This window comes from Macrotis lagotis, chromosome X (assembly GCF_037893015.1).
Source record: "Macrotis lagotis isolate mMagLag1 chromosome X, bilby.v1.9.chrom.fasta, whole genome shotgun sequence".
In the NCBI taxonomy this organism is placed as follows: Eukaryota; Metazoa; Chordata; class Mammalia; order Peramelemorphia; family Peramelidae; genus Macrotis; species Macrotis lagotis.
This window is the reverse complement of record NC_133666.1, coordinates 440907829-440927384: the sequence shown is the minus strand read 5'-3', so window position 1 is coordinate 440927384 and position 19556 is coordinate 440907829. Positions and strand designations below refer to the sequence as shown.

Genomic DNA, 19556 nt, shown 5'->3' with positions numbered 1-19556 from the left:
GGAAGATAAGGATTCAGAGGTTTAAAGATGACTCAAAGCAAAATGTACTGGGAGGCAGATAGTATATATAGAGTTCAGAGAATAACTAGCTGTCAAGTTTGTGCAAGATCATCTAGTTCTTAGCAACTAAGTGCATGTGTTTTAACCCAAGGTTCAGTCTCAGGAATTCTTCTCTACCTTCTCTGTGATCTCATCAGTTTTAATAGACTGAATTATCACATCTGAATATATAAATTGGGGGAAAGGGGGAGAATATAGATATACAGTCCTAGACTCTCCTAAATCCACTCTCATATCAAAGTTCTTTGTTGGATGCTCTGAAATAAATATCCTGTCTACTTCTTTTTTTTGTTTTGTTTTGGTTTTTTTGCAAGGCAGTGGGGTTAAGTGGCTTGCCCAAGGCCAGACGGCTAGGTAATTATTAAGTGTCTGAGGCCGGATTTGAACTCAGGTACTCCTGACTCCAAGGCCAGTACTCTATCCACTGCACCACCTAGCCACCCCTACTTCTTTTTTTGGGGGGGGGCAGGGTTTGCAAGGCTATGGGGTTAAGTGACTTGCCCAAGATCACCCAGCTAGGTAATAATTAAATGTCTGAGGTCAAATTTAACTCAGGTCCTCCTGACTCCAGGACCAGTGCTCTCTCCACTGTGCCACCTAGTTGCGTGCTCTTCTTGATTTCAACATGTCACTTATCTTTCTCTTCAGACCTACTCCTTTCCCAAATCTATTGAGGGCACAAACATCATTCCAGTTATTCAGGTTTCCAAATTCAGATTCGTCCTCAAATTCTCACTTTCTCTCACCATTAATATCAAATTAGCTGCCAAATCTTGATGTTTCTAGTTCCATATCTCTCATATCCATGTCTTCACTCTACTCAAATGGTCATCATTGTAGTTTAGGCCCTTATCACTTCTCAAAAGGACTATTGAAATAGCATCCCCTATCTCTAGTTTCTTTCCACTCTACTCCAGTTTCTATATGGCTGCTATAGTGAATTTTCTAAAAAAGAATAGATTTGACTGTCATTCTCTTAATAAATTCCAGTGGTTCCTTATTACTTCTATAGTCAAATAAATCTATAAAAACACTACACCTAGATAGTTTAGTCAGATTTGCTCCACTTTCTGGACCCATTCAAGTGGCAGATTTACATTTGTTATAGTGCTCTTTGGTGTTCTGAGTTACATTGTATTCATGAATAGGTATTGAATGTTATGTGTGCCCAGACTGAGCTAAAAGATTTGGACAACCCTGGTTTAGTGGATGCAGCATGGCCTTGGAGTCAGGAAGACCTGACTTCAAATCCTGCCTTAGATACCTGCTATCCTATATGAACCTAAGCAAGTACTTAACCCCTCAAGCTTACTTTCCCTCTGATCTCACAGGATTTCTGTGAGGATGTAAAGAGATAAATTATATAAAGCCCTCTACAAACTTTAAAGTGTGTATAAATACTAGTTAACATTAACATTATGTTGACTTTCTCAAAGACATGTAAGCTCCTTGAGAGCAAAGAACTTCATTTTTGACTTTGATCTCCAATACTGCAGAGTTGGTGCCTAGCATAAAGCAAATAAATCAAGCTACAAACATTTATTAATGGTATACTCGTTTTATCCCTCCCAGTACAATGTAAGTTCTCAAAGGGCAAGAACTGTTGTTTTTGTCTTTGTATACGGAGTATCTGACACAAAGTTAAGTATTAGATAACTGTAAAAACAAAGAAGAAAGGGAGGGAGAAAAGGAAGAAGGGAAGAATGGATTTCACTCAAAAAGAAATTATATATATATATATAAATAGAGAGAGAGAGAGAGAGAGAGAGAGAGAGAGAGAGAGAGAAAGAGAGAGAGAGAGAGAGAGACATTGCATTATAGTAAGTATACTGCTAGCCCCATGGAAATGTCACAGGATTCTGAAGTGAAATTGGGGCTGTTATAGTTTTTTTTTTTCATAAACTGAAAGGTTGCATGGTACAGCAAACAAATGATCAGCTTTGAAATCAGACAGCTGTGTTCAAGTCCCACCTCTGAAAGATACTGACATCAAGAAAATAAACAAATCATTTAACCACTGAGTACCCTTCTCTAGGCACCATTTCAAGATTATAAATTGTATGAGTGCTGATCTGTATCCAGAGATCTGTTTTACCTAAGATCTGATGAAACCACACCAATCAAATGAGAGTTATAGACAAAAAAGAGAGGGTAGGGGGAGGAAGTACAGCTTTAAATTTAGTAGAAGTAGACAAAGTCACACATATACAAATTGTTTTTTTTTATTTCCCCTAATTGGATCTTATGTTTTAAAGTGAGCAATATTTGGAAGTTTTAATTTGGGTGTTTTTCCCTTTAGAAAAAATTTAAGAAAGGTTGAGACTGGCAAATTTAAAGTGGGGAAAAGTAAAGAGTTGAAGGACTGGACTGTTCCTTCTTGATGGCAGATTTTCAGGAGGTCAATTATAACCCAGGTCTCCTCCTTTTCCCTTTCTAATATAAGCAGCATATCATTCTAAAACCTTTTACCATTGAGTATTGCATACATCTGTGGTATGTATGATGTTACTAGATTATTGTTGTGTTGAATTCCATCAAAAGGCACAGCTAACATCTGGCCACTCTCCGGCCACAGCAATATTGTTTTAAAAGTTGTGCATAATAATATTCACTGTAATAGGATTTCACATGTACCTTGTTAGTCTGTTGCAGCATGCTGGTTACATTATACCTGCGAGTTGTGATCTGTAACTTCTATCCTTTAGGATTTTTTGCAACTACAATCTTGAAATTCAGTTCTTTTGCTCCTCTCAATTAAAGTACCTAAAACTGGAGAACAGACGTAGTCTCTTCAGTAAAAGAAGAGACAGTTAGGTATCCAGCTAGGCTGGACGACCAAATGTCAGATATATTATAAAAGGAATTCTTCTTAGGTACTCCTTGGACTAGATGGCCTCAGAGGTCTCTTCCAACAAAGTGATTCTAATTTGCCTGAAGAGTTTAGTGAAGTCATTTACCTGCCTGACAGGAGGATGGACTGGAATGCTCTTTAGGTCCCATTCAAATTCTATTTTTCTGGATAACTCAATCCATGATCAACATCAAAAAATGAATTGAACTATTTTCAAAGTGCATCTCCTCCCAAAGTCCTTTCAGAGGGTTCAAAGGGTCAAAACGATTTCTATATATTAGAACTGTTTAATTCTAAATATTGTAAATATCAAAAGAATTCACATAAACAAAAACTCTTGGGGGGGTTGGTTCTCAATAATTCTTAAGCTTGTAAAGGAGTTCTGAGAGCAAAAAATATAAGAATTGCTTAACAACTCAACAACTGACTTGCTGTGCTTACTTATTACAAGAAAGCAATTCAGTTCTGACAAAAAGGGCTTATTGTAGGGTTCACCACTCATGGTGGAATTCTGATAACTGCGGGGGGGGGGGGGGTTAAAAGATGAAGAGTGCGGATGCAAAACAGCAGACTTGAAGGAGGAAGTGGCCTCACACGGATAAACAGCAAACAACAGTGCCGGACACCATAGCCCTCGTGAAAGTTTGCTCACAACAGGAGGCTCACGATGACAGATCCCTTCTTTACTAAGACACTCTATGTCAAGCCGGACTACCGGAGTTTGGAGACAGAGCGAAGACCCCCCGCATCGGCCCGGCACCTTCCTTCGCCTCTCAGGCGCAGCCCCCTGCCCGCCGAGGGCAGCCCCGGCGCCCCCAGGCCCGGCTCGGCCCGAGAGCTGACCGTGCGGCGCAGGGCGGACGGGAGCGGCGAGCCGGCGCGGCTGCGGAGGCGGAGGGGGCGCCGCGGGCCCCGGCCCCGGCCCCGGCCCCGGGACGTAGACGCTCCCGCCCCGCCGCGCCCTCCCGCCCCGCGGACGCCGCCGGCACCTACCCTCGGACGTCAGGCGGGAGAAGGGCTTGAGAAGCTCGGCGAAGCTGAGGTGGTTGCGGCGGGTGAGCCGCTCGGCCTCCTCGCTGCACAGCGCGGCCACGCACGGCACGAACGAGTCCGGGATCAGCTCCTGCACCGACTGCACGCACTGGGCCATCGCGGCCGGGCGGGGCCGCGCCCCCGGGCCCGGAGAGGAAGAGGCCGCCCCGGCCGCCGCCTGGCCGCCTCGACTGCCGCGACCCTCGCCGCCGCCTGGCCGCCCCTCACATCCCCCACGGGGTCGCCACTCGGCCCTCCGCCCCGCGGCTCCTCGGTCACCGCCCGCCGGGAGCCTCCATGTTGAGGCCGAACCTAGACCGACCGGCAGTACCAGTCCCGGCAGCCCCCGCGCTCGTCCCTCACGTGACTGGGTCAAAGCCTGAGAAAAGAGAAGTAGACCGGGAGGGGAGCCGGAAGCTGAGAGCGAACCGGGTGGAATTAGAACCGGGCGGGCGGGGCCGCCGGGAAGCGCCGTGGGCATGCGTCCTGAGGCGACGCTGTCACCTGGGGCGCCCCGCCCGGAGGCCCAGCCGCCCGGCGGCGCAAGCGCACTCCGCGCCCGCGCGGCCGCAGGTAGCCCCGCGCCTTGGGCGGCGCCCAGCGCTGCCGCCCCGCGGTTTACGCGCGCGCGGCCCGGAGCCGAGCCGAGCCGAGCCGAGCCGAGCCGAGCCGAGCCGAGCCGAGCCGAGCCGAGCCGAGCCGAGCCGAGCCGAGCCGAGCCGAGCCGAGCCGAGCCGAGCCGAGCCGAGCCGAGCCGAGCCGAGCCTCGGGGGTCCCTTCTGTCTCTGAGCCTCCCGTAGGAGGGGCTGCGGCACGGTCCAGCCCCGCCGCTCGAGGGCAAGAACGCAGGACGTGTGCATAAATACCGATGCCCGCCGGCGCGGAGCGGGGCCCCGGGCAGCGCGATGCCCCGCTCTTCCCCCTGTGTGACTGTCCCAGGGCTGATCAAGTGGGAATGCTGCGCCCAAGGCAAATGCTCAAGTTGTCAGACTTTTTTTTTCCCCTACAAAACCTTTGTTTAATTTTATGTTTTTTCTAACACGGCTCAGAAAAAAAAATTATTTTGGTGCCATCCTTGTATCAGTAACAACTGTCTCACTATCTTGTATTTGGTCAGAAACTTCCCCATATCACGTACCTTGTATCCTGTATATTATGTCAGAATTGGCATGCCCAGAACCATCCGGCCCACTGAGGCACACAACAATGTTGAGATCATCATGTTAACCAAATAGCAAATTATCCTTGATTATTTTTTTTTAGGTTTTTGCAAGGCAATGGGGTTAAATGGCTTGCCCAAGGCCACACAGCTAGGTAATTACAAAGTGTCTGAGGCCAGATTTGAACTCAGGTACTCCTGACCCCAGGGCCGGTGCTTTATCCACACTGCACCACCTAGCCACCTTCCCTGATCATTTTTGAGTGCCATCTAAGCCCTCCCAGCTTACTCTCCCTTTCTTCCCTTTCCCTTTAAAAGTTTTTTCCTGTCTTCCAAAACCTTGCAATTTTTGGAACTCAGCCCTCTTGGAGAAGTTTAATAAACTCTTCTCTGTTGTCCATAATGCTGGGCCACTTAATCAGCCAATAATCTTTACTTTGCTCAACCTGAAACTATGCTCCATCAGGATATATGTCCCTTTCCATTTAAGACTGTGATAGGGATTTACTTAGTGGTGAAGCCTCACTCATTCAGTATTGTGAAGATTAGTAATATGCAATATCCAATGCTAGGAATGGATATAAATCTCTGGTCTCCTGAGAACTTTCAGTTTATGGGAAATAGTCACTTCTTACATTTCTACAAAGTAGAAGCCTAAGTGCCAAAAACAATATTTGAGAAAAGTTAGTGAACGGTTGAGGGTACCTCTCTCATATATGGGATTGGAGGAACAGGACAAAACAGCTCTGAAATTAGGTCATTGCCCCTGCTGAAGAAGAGCATGCCCCTGTAATACAAGGAAAGATGGATAGGAAATTTATTAAACACTTATTATCTGTCAAGCTCTGTGCTAATTACAGGGAATTTAAGAGTCACTATCCTCAAGGAGCTTAAATATATAGGAATGGGTCCATACTTTCTGACCAACCAACCAAAGCATTTAAATTTATCAAGACTTAAAATAATAACAATTTCTAGTTGTGAACAGACTTACCAGCAATGACTCTGAGATCTTGGAAGAAAATCTTATCAGGGTGGCCTGAATAAGTCATATCCTTCTTCCACATAATAGCCCTTTAGATACATAAAGATAGCTATTATGTTTCTTCTCAGTCTTTTTTCACACTAAAGCATTAAAAGATCCAAAGAAATATTGGAATGGAAATAGTAGGACATTAATGCACTCTTCATGGAATTGTGAATTGATCCAACCATTCCAGAGAGCAATTCAGAACCATACCCAAAGGGCTATAAAATTGTCTATCACCTTTGATACAGCAATTCTACCTCTAGGTCTATAGCTCAAAAATATAGAGAAAAGGGCCTATTTATTGAAAAAAATTTATAGCAGCTATTTTTTGTGATAGTGGAGAATTGTAAATCAAAAGAATGCCCATCAATTTGGAAATGGCTAAGCAAGATGTGGTATATATGATTTCAATGGAATATTACTGAGCTATAAGAAATGACAAGCAGATTGATTTCAGAAAAACCTGGAAAGACTTACATGAACTGATGCATATGGAAGTGAACAGAACCAGGAAACTGTGTATACAGCAATAGCAATATTGTTCAGTGAAGAACTGTGGACAAGTTCACTATTCTCAGCAACACAATGATCCAAGACAATATCAAAGGACTAATGATGAAGCCACCTGAAGAGAGTTGATATTGTTTGAATACAAACTGAAGCATGCTATTTTTCACTTTCTTTCATTTTTTTATCTTCTTGTACAAAATGACTAATATGGAAATGTTTCACATAATTGCACATGCATAACCTATACCTGATTGCTTACTGTCTCAGGGAGAGGAGGAGAGGGAGTAAGGGAGGGATAAAATTTGGAACTCAAAACTTAAAAAAAGTTCAAAAATTGTTTTAGCATGTAATTGGGGAAAAAATAAAATATATATATTTTAAAATATTACTATACTTAAAATATGTCCAAATCTGGTAAGGACACCAACATAATTGATTAAAATAATTCCTGGGCCATTTATTTGGAAACAAATGAAACCAGCTGAGAAACTCAAAAGCAGAAAAAATATAATATCCTTTTTTAAAAATAAAAATAATAAACTTGTGCATAATAATTGGAAAAACTAATGCAAAAATGTATTTTTTTGCAAGTATAATACTTGCTCAAAATCAACTGAAGTCTGGGTAAGAAGAAATAACCTAATTAGTGCCTATGATAAATGTGAATAGTTGAATATTTCAAGCAGTGATAAAAGGACATACTGAGGGACAGCCATGTGGCACAGTGGATAGAGCACTGGCCCTGGAGTCAGGAGTGCCTGAGTTCCAATATGGCCTCAGACACCTAATAATTACCTAGCTGTGTGACCTTGGGCAAGCTACTTAACCCCATTGCCTTGCAAAAAAAAAAAAAAAAAGACATACCGAAATAAAGAATAAAAATTATTGAATTAAAAGCCTTTGATTTAGCACTATTTTTTTTAAAGAGAGCCAAAGGAAAATTTTCCAACACCTTGAAAATTACTACTGTGGTGGAGATGGGAAATCCAGATGCAAAAATAAACAAACGAAAAAAAATAGCTAAATAATTTAATCTTAAATAGTGAATTGAAGAACAAATCATATAAACCATAAATAATAGTATCAAAGAAATTGCAATAATGATATGGTAAATAAAATTTTTGGATTGTAAGCAGAGTACACCTTGGTAGGAAAGTTGTATCTCTGAACACTTTCACCAAAAAAGATAAAGAACAAATCAGTGAATTAAGTTTGCAACTAAAAAACCACAACAAAATTTAAAAAGCACCAAATTTTAAAACTTCAGCTAAATACCAAAAAAGAAATTATGAAAATCAAAGACATAGTGCCTATAACATAGATGTTTAAATTCTAGTTGCCTTACAACCCAAAGCCTGGGCAAAAAGGCACCTAAGACAAAGTTATGATTGTTTAGAGCCATCAAGAGACTGGTTACTTCTCTTTATCCATCCTTCGATAAAATTTACATAAGAAAGCCAATCACGAGTATGTTCCAAGGGTCAAATATCACAAATCCCTGGAACCCACATAGCATGAACCAAGATAAATGGGTATATGTATGTGTATGGTTTTGTGTTGAAAGGAGAGAGAGAGAGAGATTTTGACCATCTGCGGAGATGTCTTGTAAATCAGAAATTTGGTGAGTATGGTGTTAGTAGCACTCAGGGCAAGGCAAAGTCACACTTTATCTAGAGGCTATCCTCAATGCCAGAACAAGATTTTATCAGTGGCACAACTCAAGGACTCAGGATATGGGGAATTATTTTGTTCATAGCATTTCAAGTCTTGCTTTTTTTAAAGCTAAAGAAAAAGTACTAGATGCAGAGTTACAAAAACTCAAGAATCTGAGCCAAACACTAGCATTTTTCAAAAACAAGAAAAGATGGGGACAACTAGGTGGCGCAGCAGATAAAGCACCAGCCCTGGAGTCAGGAGCACCTTAGTTCAAATCCTACCTCAGACACATAATATTTGCCTAGCTGTGTGACCTTGAGCAAAGTCACAACCCTATTGCCTTAATTAAAAAAAAAAAGATGAAAAGCACTACAACTGATACTAAAATATGAGAAAAAACAAATCCTAAAATTTTACTAAAATCCTGTCTAAATTTAGCAAGCCATGTGTAGACATTTTTGAGATTTTGTTGCTGTTCTTACAAATGTATCTGTACAAATCTGTCTTTGTAAAATCAAATTAAAGAATATCTAAAAGCTTAAAGGTGAAGTTTCCAATTTTAGTAAATTTACCAGATGTGGTTAAAGAGGTCCAAGGGTGGGGTAGGGCAATCTGTCAACAAACAAATGCTGGCATGACTCTTTAAAAGTTCCAAGGGATAAACAGCTCAGAGGGAGGATAGAATGGCATTGAATGCATATCTATGGCAGTTAACATCTCATTAAAACAGGTCTAATAACATAGTCCAAAGAAGGTAAATTGAACTTTTAGGTAGGAAGACTTCCTCAAATGATGGTGTATTCTTTTCTTTTTCAATCTATATCATGTCACAAAATCTCTGAACTTTCTATAGGTTCTATTTCCCCCAAAATTAACTTTCTTTCCAAAGTCTCCTTAATTGTAATCAAGGCTCTCCACCCTCCCAGTCACTCAGGTTCACAACCTAGGTGTCACCTTCAACTTTTCATTTTCAATTGACAGCAATCATTTCATCTGTCAGTGTTACTTTATAGAGCTAGATGTTATAACAAAATTCATTTGGAGAAACAAAAAGTATGATTTCAAAGGAAATAAATGTAAAAAAGAAGTAAGGAAGAGGGAATATCACTTTGAGAAACAAAATTATTCAGTGCATAACAAACAAGCCTACTGAAGCAAACACTGACTCCATGGGGATATGTATAAATGCCCTTTGGGGAAAGAGACAGAAAGGATACTGGAACTGAGCCACACTGGGGCAAATTCCATTGATTCATGTACTTAGCTCCTTGCTAAAGGACATGTGCAATTAAAAACTTTTTGGAGTTCCCCTTATCCTTTTCCCCATTCCTATAACCAAGAGCTATGTCAAAAACAGATCAAATTGCTTTGCAGTTTTCCCAGCAATTGCTGGCAGTCTTGTTTGGTGACACTAATGTCAAAGAAAAATAATTAATATTAAATTAAATTTTAAAAATTAAAATGCTTATACTCTTCTTTTAGGCTCAAGTCTGCCAAAAACAACTTTACTTAATTTTAACAATAATGCAAGTATTTCTAGTTTGGAGAAAGAGCTATGTCTATGCCTTTTTATGTAAGTCTCTATCCCAATATAATTTTTGAGTAATCATTTAGAGGAATCTTGAACAAGGAAAAATTGTAAAATATAGTTTGGATTCACAAGAATATAATTATCAAACAACAAAATCACCATCCCATATTTTCTTCTACAATTCACCTTGAAGGATAAAAGGGAATATGTGCAGAGATGAATATCTTTTTTCAAAGATTCAGAATCTTTTTGAAATGGGAGACTGGAGAGAGAACTTCCCTTTCAAAGAAAGAAGTTACTTTTCCCCCTTGACTGGGTTCTAGTGCCAGTATTTTCAGGGAAAGAAAATAAAACAATTCAATAAAGACTTTTAAAATGATAAAACCTTTAAAAATGGTAATAGCTAGCACTTAAATAGCCTACCCTGTTCCAGATACTAAGCTAAGCCTTTGCAATTATATACTTGTAAAAAGCTCTTATCAAATCAATCACCCTGGGGCTCCTTAGAGTAGGGTGGTAAGGCCTGCTATTTATCATATACTGTGCTAAGCCCTATACAAATATTATCTCATTGAATCCTCATAACAACCCTAGGAGATAAGTGCTATTATTATCTTTATCTTATAGTTAAGAAAACTGAGGCAGACAGGTTAAGTGACTTGCCTAGAGTCATACAGCTAGTATTGTCTGAAACCAGATTTGGATTCCAGTCTTTCTGACTCCAGACCTATCTACTATGCTACATAGCACCAGAATATATGGAAAAACTAGGAGGCATCATCCTAGCTGAAGGAACTCAATGGCATTCCACTGAAGAGAGCTCTGTGCTCTCTGTCTGCAGAGGGTGAAGAGATGAAATGGAGAATTTTCTCCCACATCTTTGTTTATGTAGAGCCACTTCATCATTTTCTTTCTGGCTACTCTCCTGAATTTATCACTGTCTTCAGAAACTCATTCCTGCCAGAAGAAATCAAATCTGAAACTCACACCTCCTCAGTACCCTCAGTACCCCACTACCCAGGACCACTTTTTCCTTTCAATTAAAGGAGTTGGAAAATGGACACTGATGAGGCAGCCCAGATCTTTTATTTAAGGAGGGGCAGCCATCTCATCATTCTCCACTAGGCAATAAAACTTCATTCCCCCTCCCCTAGTACCCTCACTCTCCTCTTTATTCTTCCCCTTTTCAGTTTCTTTTTTATATAATCTTCCTGTTAGGTCATGAGTTCTTTGAGGGCAGGGATCTTTTGCCTTTGTATCTCAATAACTCAGCAAGTACCTGGCACATAATAGGAATGAAAATTAAATATTGATCCTGTATTTTATATTCTGTAACCTTTTTTCTGTGTTCTATATAGCAAACTGAAGCTGATATCTCTGGGAGAAGTTGATGAGTTCAATAGTTTAGTCTTCCTCTCATAATTAAATGCCAAAAGTTTATTTACCTTATTGATCATTTTTTAGTTAAAGAAAAACTCTAAACTAAGTTTAGAGGTTCAACACTCTCAAAAAACACTTGGACTCTAAGGGAATCATTATCTCAGCCCTGCTTGCAAATCATTTTGTGCCAGGGGAACCTTGTTATCTAGCCCTCCTAATTTCACCCCCTGAGAGACTCCATGACATTTGTATGTTATACTTGAGAGCATATGAGCTAGTCTAATCTTTGCTTATCAATGTCCAATTAAAAGTCATTTTATCACATTCCTAGGCACTAGTAGTCGACTATCCCTAGTCCACTATGGATAGCCTCAGGATGTAGCTGGGTCCCATAAATCCAAAGAGTATTCTGAGATAGAGAGGGTTTGTACCACAAGTGCCTGTAAACTCCTTTCCCTAAAGTAATAGGGCATGATTGCCTCAGTTTAGCCAAAAGACAAAGAATCGAAGATATAATTTCTTTTTATAAGCACAGAACAAAAAAACAGAACAGGTGAGGAAATTATCCAATTGCAGTATCATGGGATGAGGGATCATGAAGAGAAAGGGAGACAGATTTTGAAAGTTGCAAACTTGAAAAGCAAATCAGTTCCTCAGCCTATTCTAGATTTCCAGCTTGCCTTCCTAGATTTTGAGAAATTTCTCCTTGGATGAGATCATGCTTTTGGTTCAGTTGAGTTTTCTCACTCCCATCTAAAAAGTTAATCCACTCTGTGTATTTTAATATCTATTCATTTTTATTTATTATTTTTACCAATTATATCTAAAGATAGTTTTCAACATTCATTTTCAATATTCACCATTCATTTCAGTTTTCTTTCCCCCATTCTTCTCTCTCCTTGTCCTAAGATAGAGAGTAATTTGATATAGGTTATACACGCAGTCATGTTACACATATTTCCATTTTAGTTATGCAGTGAAAAGAAGAATCAGAACAAAAGGGAATACCACACGAAAGAAAAAAAAATTAAAAATAAAAATGGTATGTTTTGCTCTGCATTAAGACTCCATAATTTTTTTCTCTGACTGTGGATGGCATTTTCCATAATGGGTCTCTCAGGATTGTCTTGATTACTGAACTGCTGAAAAGAATAAATCTATCATAGTTGATTATACCACAGTGTTCCTATTAATGTGTATAATGTTCTCCTGGTTCTGCTCATTTCACTCAGCATCAGTTAATGTATTTCCAGGTTTTTCTGAAATCCACCTGCTCATCATTCTTATAGAAAAATAATATTCCATTGCATTCATATATCACCACTTTTTCAGCCATTCCACAATTGATGGACTTCCCTTCAATTTCTGATTCTTTGCCACAACAAAAAGTGCTGCTATGAATATTTTTGTAAATGTGAGTCTTTTCCCCCTTTTAAATGATCTTTTTAGGATACAATCTTAGTAATAGTTGCTGGATCAAAGGATGTGCACAGTTATATAACCCTTTGGGCATAATTCCAAATTGCTTTTCAGAATTCAGATTCAGGTTGGATTAGTGCACAAGTCTACCAACAGTGCATTAGTACCCCAGTTTTCCCACATCCCTTCCAACATTGATCATTTTCCTTTTCTTTCATATTGGCCAATCTGATAGGTGTGAGTTAACCTCATAATTATTTTAATTTGCATTTCTCTAATGATTGAAAGCACTTTTTCATATGCTTATAGATAGCTTTAATTTCTTCATCTGAAAACTGCCTGTTCTTATCCTTTGACCATTTATCATTTGGGGAATGACTTGTATTCTTATAAATATGATTCAGTTCTCTATATATTTTGTAAATACAGTCTTAATCAGAAGCACTGACTATAAAAAATTGATTCCCAGCTTTCTGCTTTCCTTCTAAGTTTGGATGTAATGACTTTACTTGAGCAAAAACTTTTCAATTTACTATAATCAAAATGATCTACTTTGCATTTCATAGTGTTCTCTATTTCTTGTTTGGTCATAAATTCTTCTCCTCTCCATGGATCTGACAAGTAAATTTTTATCATATATTCTAGTCTGTTTGACCTGCAATTTCTCCTTCTTGTTTTGCTTATATATTATATGTCATGTTCTTTTATGAAGGTCTTTTAAACCTGTGTTTAGTGGAAAGGGGCAAAATTGTATAAATTTGGGCAACCCTCCTTGTCAAAAGCAGCCAGGGAAGCAGTTTTTTTGTTTTGAACCTATTGATTAGCAATACTTAGAGGGATAGATAGAAATCATTCTAGTCCTGTACCTTCTTGGAGGCAAGAGTGCCCATGCCTGGTGATGCTCCAAGGGCTTGCCTGCTCCTCCTTCTTTACTATTATACTGGCTCTCCTCTACTCAGAGACAATTATTATAAGTTTCTTGTTTGAAGCCAAGTTACCACACTTACTTCATTTTCTAGAACTTTACCTTTCATTCTTAATTTTTAAATACTTTACCTCCTAAAAAAAAGGATTAGAATAGGATATTTAAAAAAAAAATTTAATTAGTATTTCTAAATAAGGGAGAAAGGAGGTAACAACATTTCCTTTCCTCTCTTCTCTGATTCTGACTCTCCGAACTTCACCACCATGCCTCAGCTCTCTTCTCAGCCAGGAAGTTCCCTCAGCACTTCAGACTTCCTCACTCTGGAACATCCACTTCTCCCCATGGTATGTTCCTTCTAGAACCACCATTTCAGTGAAGGATCCAGGGTAGTTATTCTTTTTTATTCTAGTGGATCTACTTCTGACTTTTTGGATTCTGCCACCATTTCTTCTCATAGGTATCTTCCTGTCCCCCAGTCCCCAATTCCACTGCCTTTCAGTTTTTTATTATATGTTGTCTTCCCCCCCATTAGTATCTAAGTTCCTTATGATCAGATCTTTCCTTCATATTATATTCATATCCCTGGAGCTTACATCAATTCTTTAAACAGAGTAAGAATTTAATAATTTCCCAATGATTTGATGATCTTCCACTATAAAGATAAGGACTTCTGGGGGAAAATGTTGTGTATTCTGTCACCTGCAGTCAGTTTCTTCATAGGTTTTTCTTAGCTCTTTTTCTTTGTTACAAGTAAAAGTTCAGTGGAGTTGAACCTACATTGGGAAATGACTGATATATTTTTAAAATATATTTTTGGTTTTTTGAACTAACAGGCCATGCCAGACTAGCCTCATTTGCTTTTCTGATAGGATTAATATACTAGTAAGTTAGGAGAATGTTTTAGATACACTTTTCTCAGATTTTAGTAAACATTTCACAAAATCTTTCATGTTTTCTTGTATAAAGGATGGAAAGATATGATTTGATGTAGACTAACTATATACAGGTAGTTAGATTTTGAACTAAATAAAAATTATCATTAATTGTTCAATGTCAGACTAACTTGGAGGGAGGTATCTAGTAGTATGCTCTAGAAATCTGGGCTTGATATTATGCTATTCACCATTTTTGTCAGTGACTTGAACATGAGCATAGATGACAGGTTTATCAAATGCCACAAAGCTAGAAGAGATGGCCAGCACTTTGTATGACATAGCTAGAATCCAAAATATCTTGATAGTCTCAAAGTTTCAACTAAAATAAATAAAATGAGATGTAATAGAGGTCAATGTAAAATCTTAAGCTCAGATTTTTAAAAAATCAACTCTAAATATAAGTAGAGCGAGAAGGGTTAGTTTATCTGAAAAAATCTGAGAATTTTAACTGAGCACAAGGTCAATATGAGTCAACAGTATGATATGTAGTGGAGCTGTGAACTGATCCAGCCTTTCTGGAGAGCAAATTGGAATTATGCCCAAAGGGCAACAAAAATGTGCATACCCTTTGATCCAGCAATACCACTACTAGGTCTATACCCTGAAGAGATTATGAAAAAGGGTAAAAATATCACTTGTACAAAAATATTTATAGCAGCCCTGTTTGTGGTGGCAAAGAATTGGAAATTAAGTGAATGTCCTTCAACTGGGGAACAAAATGTGGTATATGTATTTGATGGAACACTATTGTTCTATTAGAAACCAGGAGGGATGGTATTTCAGGGAAGCCTGGAAGGATTTGCATGAATTGATGCTGAGCAAGATGAGCAGAACCAGAGGAACATTGTATACCCTAAGAGCAACATGGGGGTGATGATCAACCTTGATGGACTTGCTCATTCCATCAGTGCAACAATCAGGCACAATTTGGGGCTGTTTGTGATGGAGAATACCATCTGTATCCAGAGAAACAATTGCAGAGTTTGAACAAAGACCAAAGACTATTACCTTTAAAAAAAAACCATTATCTCATAATATAATTTTAATATTTTATACTTTATTTTTCTTCCTTAAGGATATGATTTCTCTCTTATCACATTCAACTTAGATCAATGTATACCATGGAAACAATGTAAAGACTAACAGACTGCCTTCTGTGTGGGGGGGGAGCAAGATTAGGGGAAAAATTGCAAAATTCAAAATAAATAAAATCTTTCTTAAAAAAAAAGTATCATATGGAGGCAGCTAGGTGGTGCAGTAGATAGAGCACCAGCCTTCGAGTCAGGAGTACCTGAGTTCAAATCTGACCTTAGACACTTAATAATTACCTAACTGTGTGGCCTTGGGCAAGTCACTTAACCCCATTGCCTTGCAAAAAAAAAAACTAAAAAATTAAGAAACATAGTGACCAAGAGTAGAAAAATCAATTCTGTAGCACTCTACCATATTACTCTTCTGTTTATTTGTTTTTTCCCTAAATCTTTTACAAGATGCTTTTAGTCTACTTTTCCAGGATTCTTTCACATTATTCTCCTTCATGAATTCAAAACTCCTATCAAAGTGACCTACAAAAAGATTTCTCTCTTATCACATTCAACTTAGATCAATGTATACCATGGAAACAATGTAAAGACTAACAGACTGCCTTCTGTGGGGGGGGGGGAGCAAGATTAGGGGAAAAATTGTAAAATTCAAAATAAATAAAATCTTTCTTAAAAAAAAAAAGTATCATATGGAGGCAGCTAGGTGGTGCAGTAGATAGAGCACCAGCACCATATTCCTTCCCAGAAATTGCTGTACTTTGTTTTTATATTTTGTGAGGCCCTTGACTTTGAGTAGTTGTGCTCAGTAGCCACAGCTACTGAAAATCCATCATCAGAAAGTTCTCATCACCAAAATCCTTGGTGCAGTCAAATGATTCAGCATCTGAAATGGATATGGTTTTGTCAATGGAAATGACATTAAAGATGCATTACCATCTACTTTACTGATGTACGCAAAGGACCAAGGATTCTTCCATCTGACTTCATCTGAAATCTCCTCTTTGTGTTCTCTCCCCCCCACCTATTATAATGGGAGTTCTTGAAAGTAGAGTGCCTTAATTTGCTATTTCTATCCCCAGCACACTAAGCACAGTGCTTTACACATAGTGAGTGCTAATAGATGTTTTTTCTTCCTTCTTTCCTGAGCTCTAACAGGAAATCAGAAAGAAAGGAGAAAAGTTATATCTGGAATGTTTTTCCACTTACCAGAAAAAGAAATGAATCTGGTTAAGATGCAGCCTCTGATATAGTTACAGGAAAAGAGAGGGGAAGTCTTGTTTATATCTGCTTTTCCTAAACTCTTCCTTCTACGTCTTTGGAAGCAACATGTCAGAGAACATTAATTTGGACTCCAGCTCTGAAGTTTACTAACTACTAGGTCAACATGAGCAAATCACTTAATCTAAGATTTCTCATCTAAAATAAGAAACACTAATTCCTCATTTTTAATATGCACTACTAATATTTTTATCATTTATCTCATAGAATTGTCATGAAGAAAATTATTTATAAGCTTTAGAGTGGTATATAAATATGTATTATTCCAACCTAGTTAAAACACATGAGAGTCTAACAAAAATTAGACCCCCTTTACTAACATTTTTGTAGCTTATTCTTCAGTTCCATGAGGATTGAAGACAATATCTTAGCTTCTACATTTACCTTTTACTCTATGCCGCATTTCAAGATCCTCAGGTATCATGTACTTAAAATTTGACTCTTAAAAAATTATTTCTACTTATTTTGAACTTAACAAAAATAAAATAAAATTTGTGTTTCCATACATAAAGTAGAATGGAAAAGATTATATACAAAACTATGAAATATTATTACGTACAGGGGCAACTGGGTGGTACATTGGATAGAACACTGGCCCTGGAATCAGAAGAACCTGCGTTCAAATCTAACCATCCATTTTAGCAAAAGAAAATTGCTTCCTAAACTCTATCAGAGAGTATGGCACATAGGAGATGCGAAATGAATACTTATAGAATGGGAATGAGCCTAGAGACATGATTACTGCTGACCCCCTTTCCAAAAAAAGATCTCTGATCCTTTAAGTGCATTAGCAAAGCAGATGGTAATTCTTTAATGTAATTTCTGCTGATAAAACTAATGTCCATTCATTATTTTATAAGATGAAATCAACTCTGAATCTCTCACCTCCTCAGATCAGTTACCACTCAGATGAATGACTTCATTATACCTCTTCCACCCCATGTCAGGTGACTTTTCCCTTCCTTTCCATTTTCTTTTAATATATTGTCTCCCCCTTTTAGAATATAACCTTGTGGGAAGGGATTATCTTATGTCTTTCTTTGTATTCCCAGTGCTTAACACAGTGGGGCTTAATAAATGTTTATGATTGGCTTTGCACTATGCAACCTGAATAAGACATCAATCAATAATGATTCAACCAATCAGTGAACAATATTGATTGTGATAATATTAGCACAATAAAGTTAAGTTACATAGCACTTTTAAGTTGATGGGTACTTTTTGAATACACCAGCTTTATACTTCATCAAAGAGATACAGCATGATTAGTGGACTGAAACCTGTTTCAGATATCTACACATTCTCAAGTCCTAGAGATTATATCAGCAGAACTCACTGCATATGCTCATAAGATCTTGGCTTATTGGTCAATCCCCCTTTGACACATATAATCAAAAAACTAATGCTATTTTACTTTAATATGTATTCTGTGCTACCAGAGCTTTCACTAACTGTAAATAGATGTGGTCCAATCTGGTCTACTCCTTCTTTCTCTCTGATGTTATGTTTATAAACTCATGTAGTTTATGATGGTTGTTGTTAATTAATTGTTCTACTTTGTATTATTAGTAAACTCTGACTCAAAGACCATTGATATAGGACTCCCTCTTTATTGTTAGAGATGAAAGTCTGATCCTCCATGTGAAGCAGGTTGAAGTTCATGAGAGGCAGTCCTTTTGGTGTTCTCCAAGTGAGAGTCCCCTTTGAGTTCTCCTTCAGGACACTTCAGGATCAGTCCCCTATGGGAGAAGTCAAGCTCCAAATCTTCTTCAAGCATAGGATCTTTTGGGGCTCTTCTGGCTTTCAAATTCAAAAGAGAATCTTAGGTTGCTGAAGAAAAAGACTGAAAAGACAAGAGAGGAACTGATGTCCCTATTCCCAAATTGCTACTCCAGAGACAACACAGAGTTTCCCCTTGAGCGAGAAACAGGATTTGTTCTTGGGTAAACTGAGTTATCTTGCTTCCAGTAGAAGATCTTCAATCTGTATTGTCTGGAATTTATTGTCCTATGTATGTCTTTTCTGATTTCCTACTTGCTATAATTTAGATAAATGGAATTCTTTGCTATTTGCTATATATGTTCATTGTGGAACTGGGAAATAGAATAAACCTTAGTCAAGCTTGGGGTTCCCTGACAAAACAGACCTGATCATATCTCTGAGACTAATAATGTCAAAGAATCAGAAACATCAAAAACCTTTCCTTGTGAAAAGAGTAGAGTGGTACCCCCTAATCCCAATCTTCTTCTTCCCCTCCTAGGAGGAATGAATCTCCCTTAGGTAGAAGAGTCTCGAGATATCTATTCTGCCTCCCTTTAAGTCAAGCAAGGCTCATTTCACATGTGAACCCCACTCCTTTTTGCAACTTATTCAAAGATAGCATTATTGATGGTATCAGTTACCCAGAAAAGGAGCTCTGCTCAGAGCTTCCCCATCTCCGTTTAGAGCAGAGCTTTATCTAAAGTACAAAAAAGTCAAACCATGCAACAATGTGGTTAAAAGAAAAACCTAAAGTAAAGTGCCCCTGAACCAAGATGGTTGAGAGAAGTCAGGAATGTCCCTAAGACCTTCTAGGCTTCCATCAGCAACAGCATTAATCAAGCCCCTAAACAGATCCTGTAGCAACAGAATCCAAAAAAGAACAGAATGAAACATTTTCCAATAAGAGGCTGTCTCCTTAGGGTAGAGGGGTAGAGTGTCCAGGAGCAAAGAGCACAGCCCAGGACAGCAAGCTGAAACCAGCATGG

General features: G+C 38.7%; 1 protein-coding gene across 4 annotated transcripts in view; it reads right to left on the bottom strand.

Annotated features, from left to right (window-relative positions):
- The window catches only part of TRAPPC8 (trafficking protein particle complex subunit 8), a 127092-nt gene extending 123016 nt beyond the window's left edge, over nucleotides 1-4076 (bottom strand). For 3 of the 4 annotated variants that reach the window (XM_074201056.1, XM_074201057.1, XM_074201058.1), the window contains exon 1: nucleotides 3905-4076. In XM_074201056.1, coding sequence (XP_074057157.1) covers nucleotides 3905-4061 — 157 coding nt within the window. In that variant the 5' untranslated portion in view covers nucleotides 4062-4076. Of the gene's footprint in view, nucleotides 1-2694; nucleotides 2783-3904 lie in introns of those variants that run through there. The other variant, XM_074201059.1, reaches the window with a different exon arrangement.
- Nucleotides 4077-19556: the final 15480 nt, after the last annotated feature.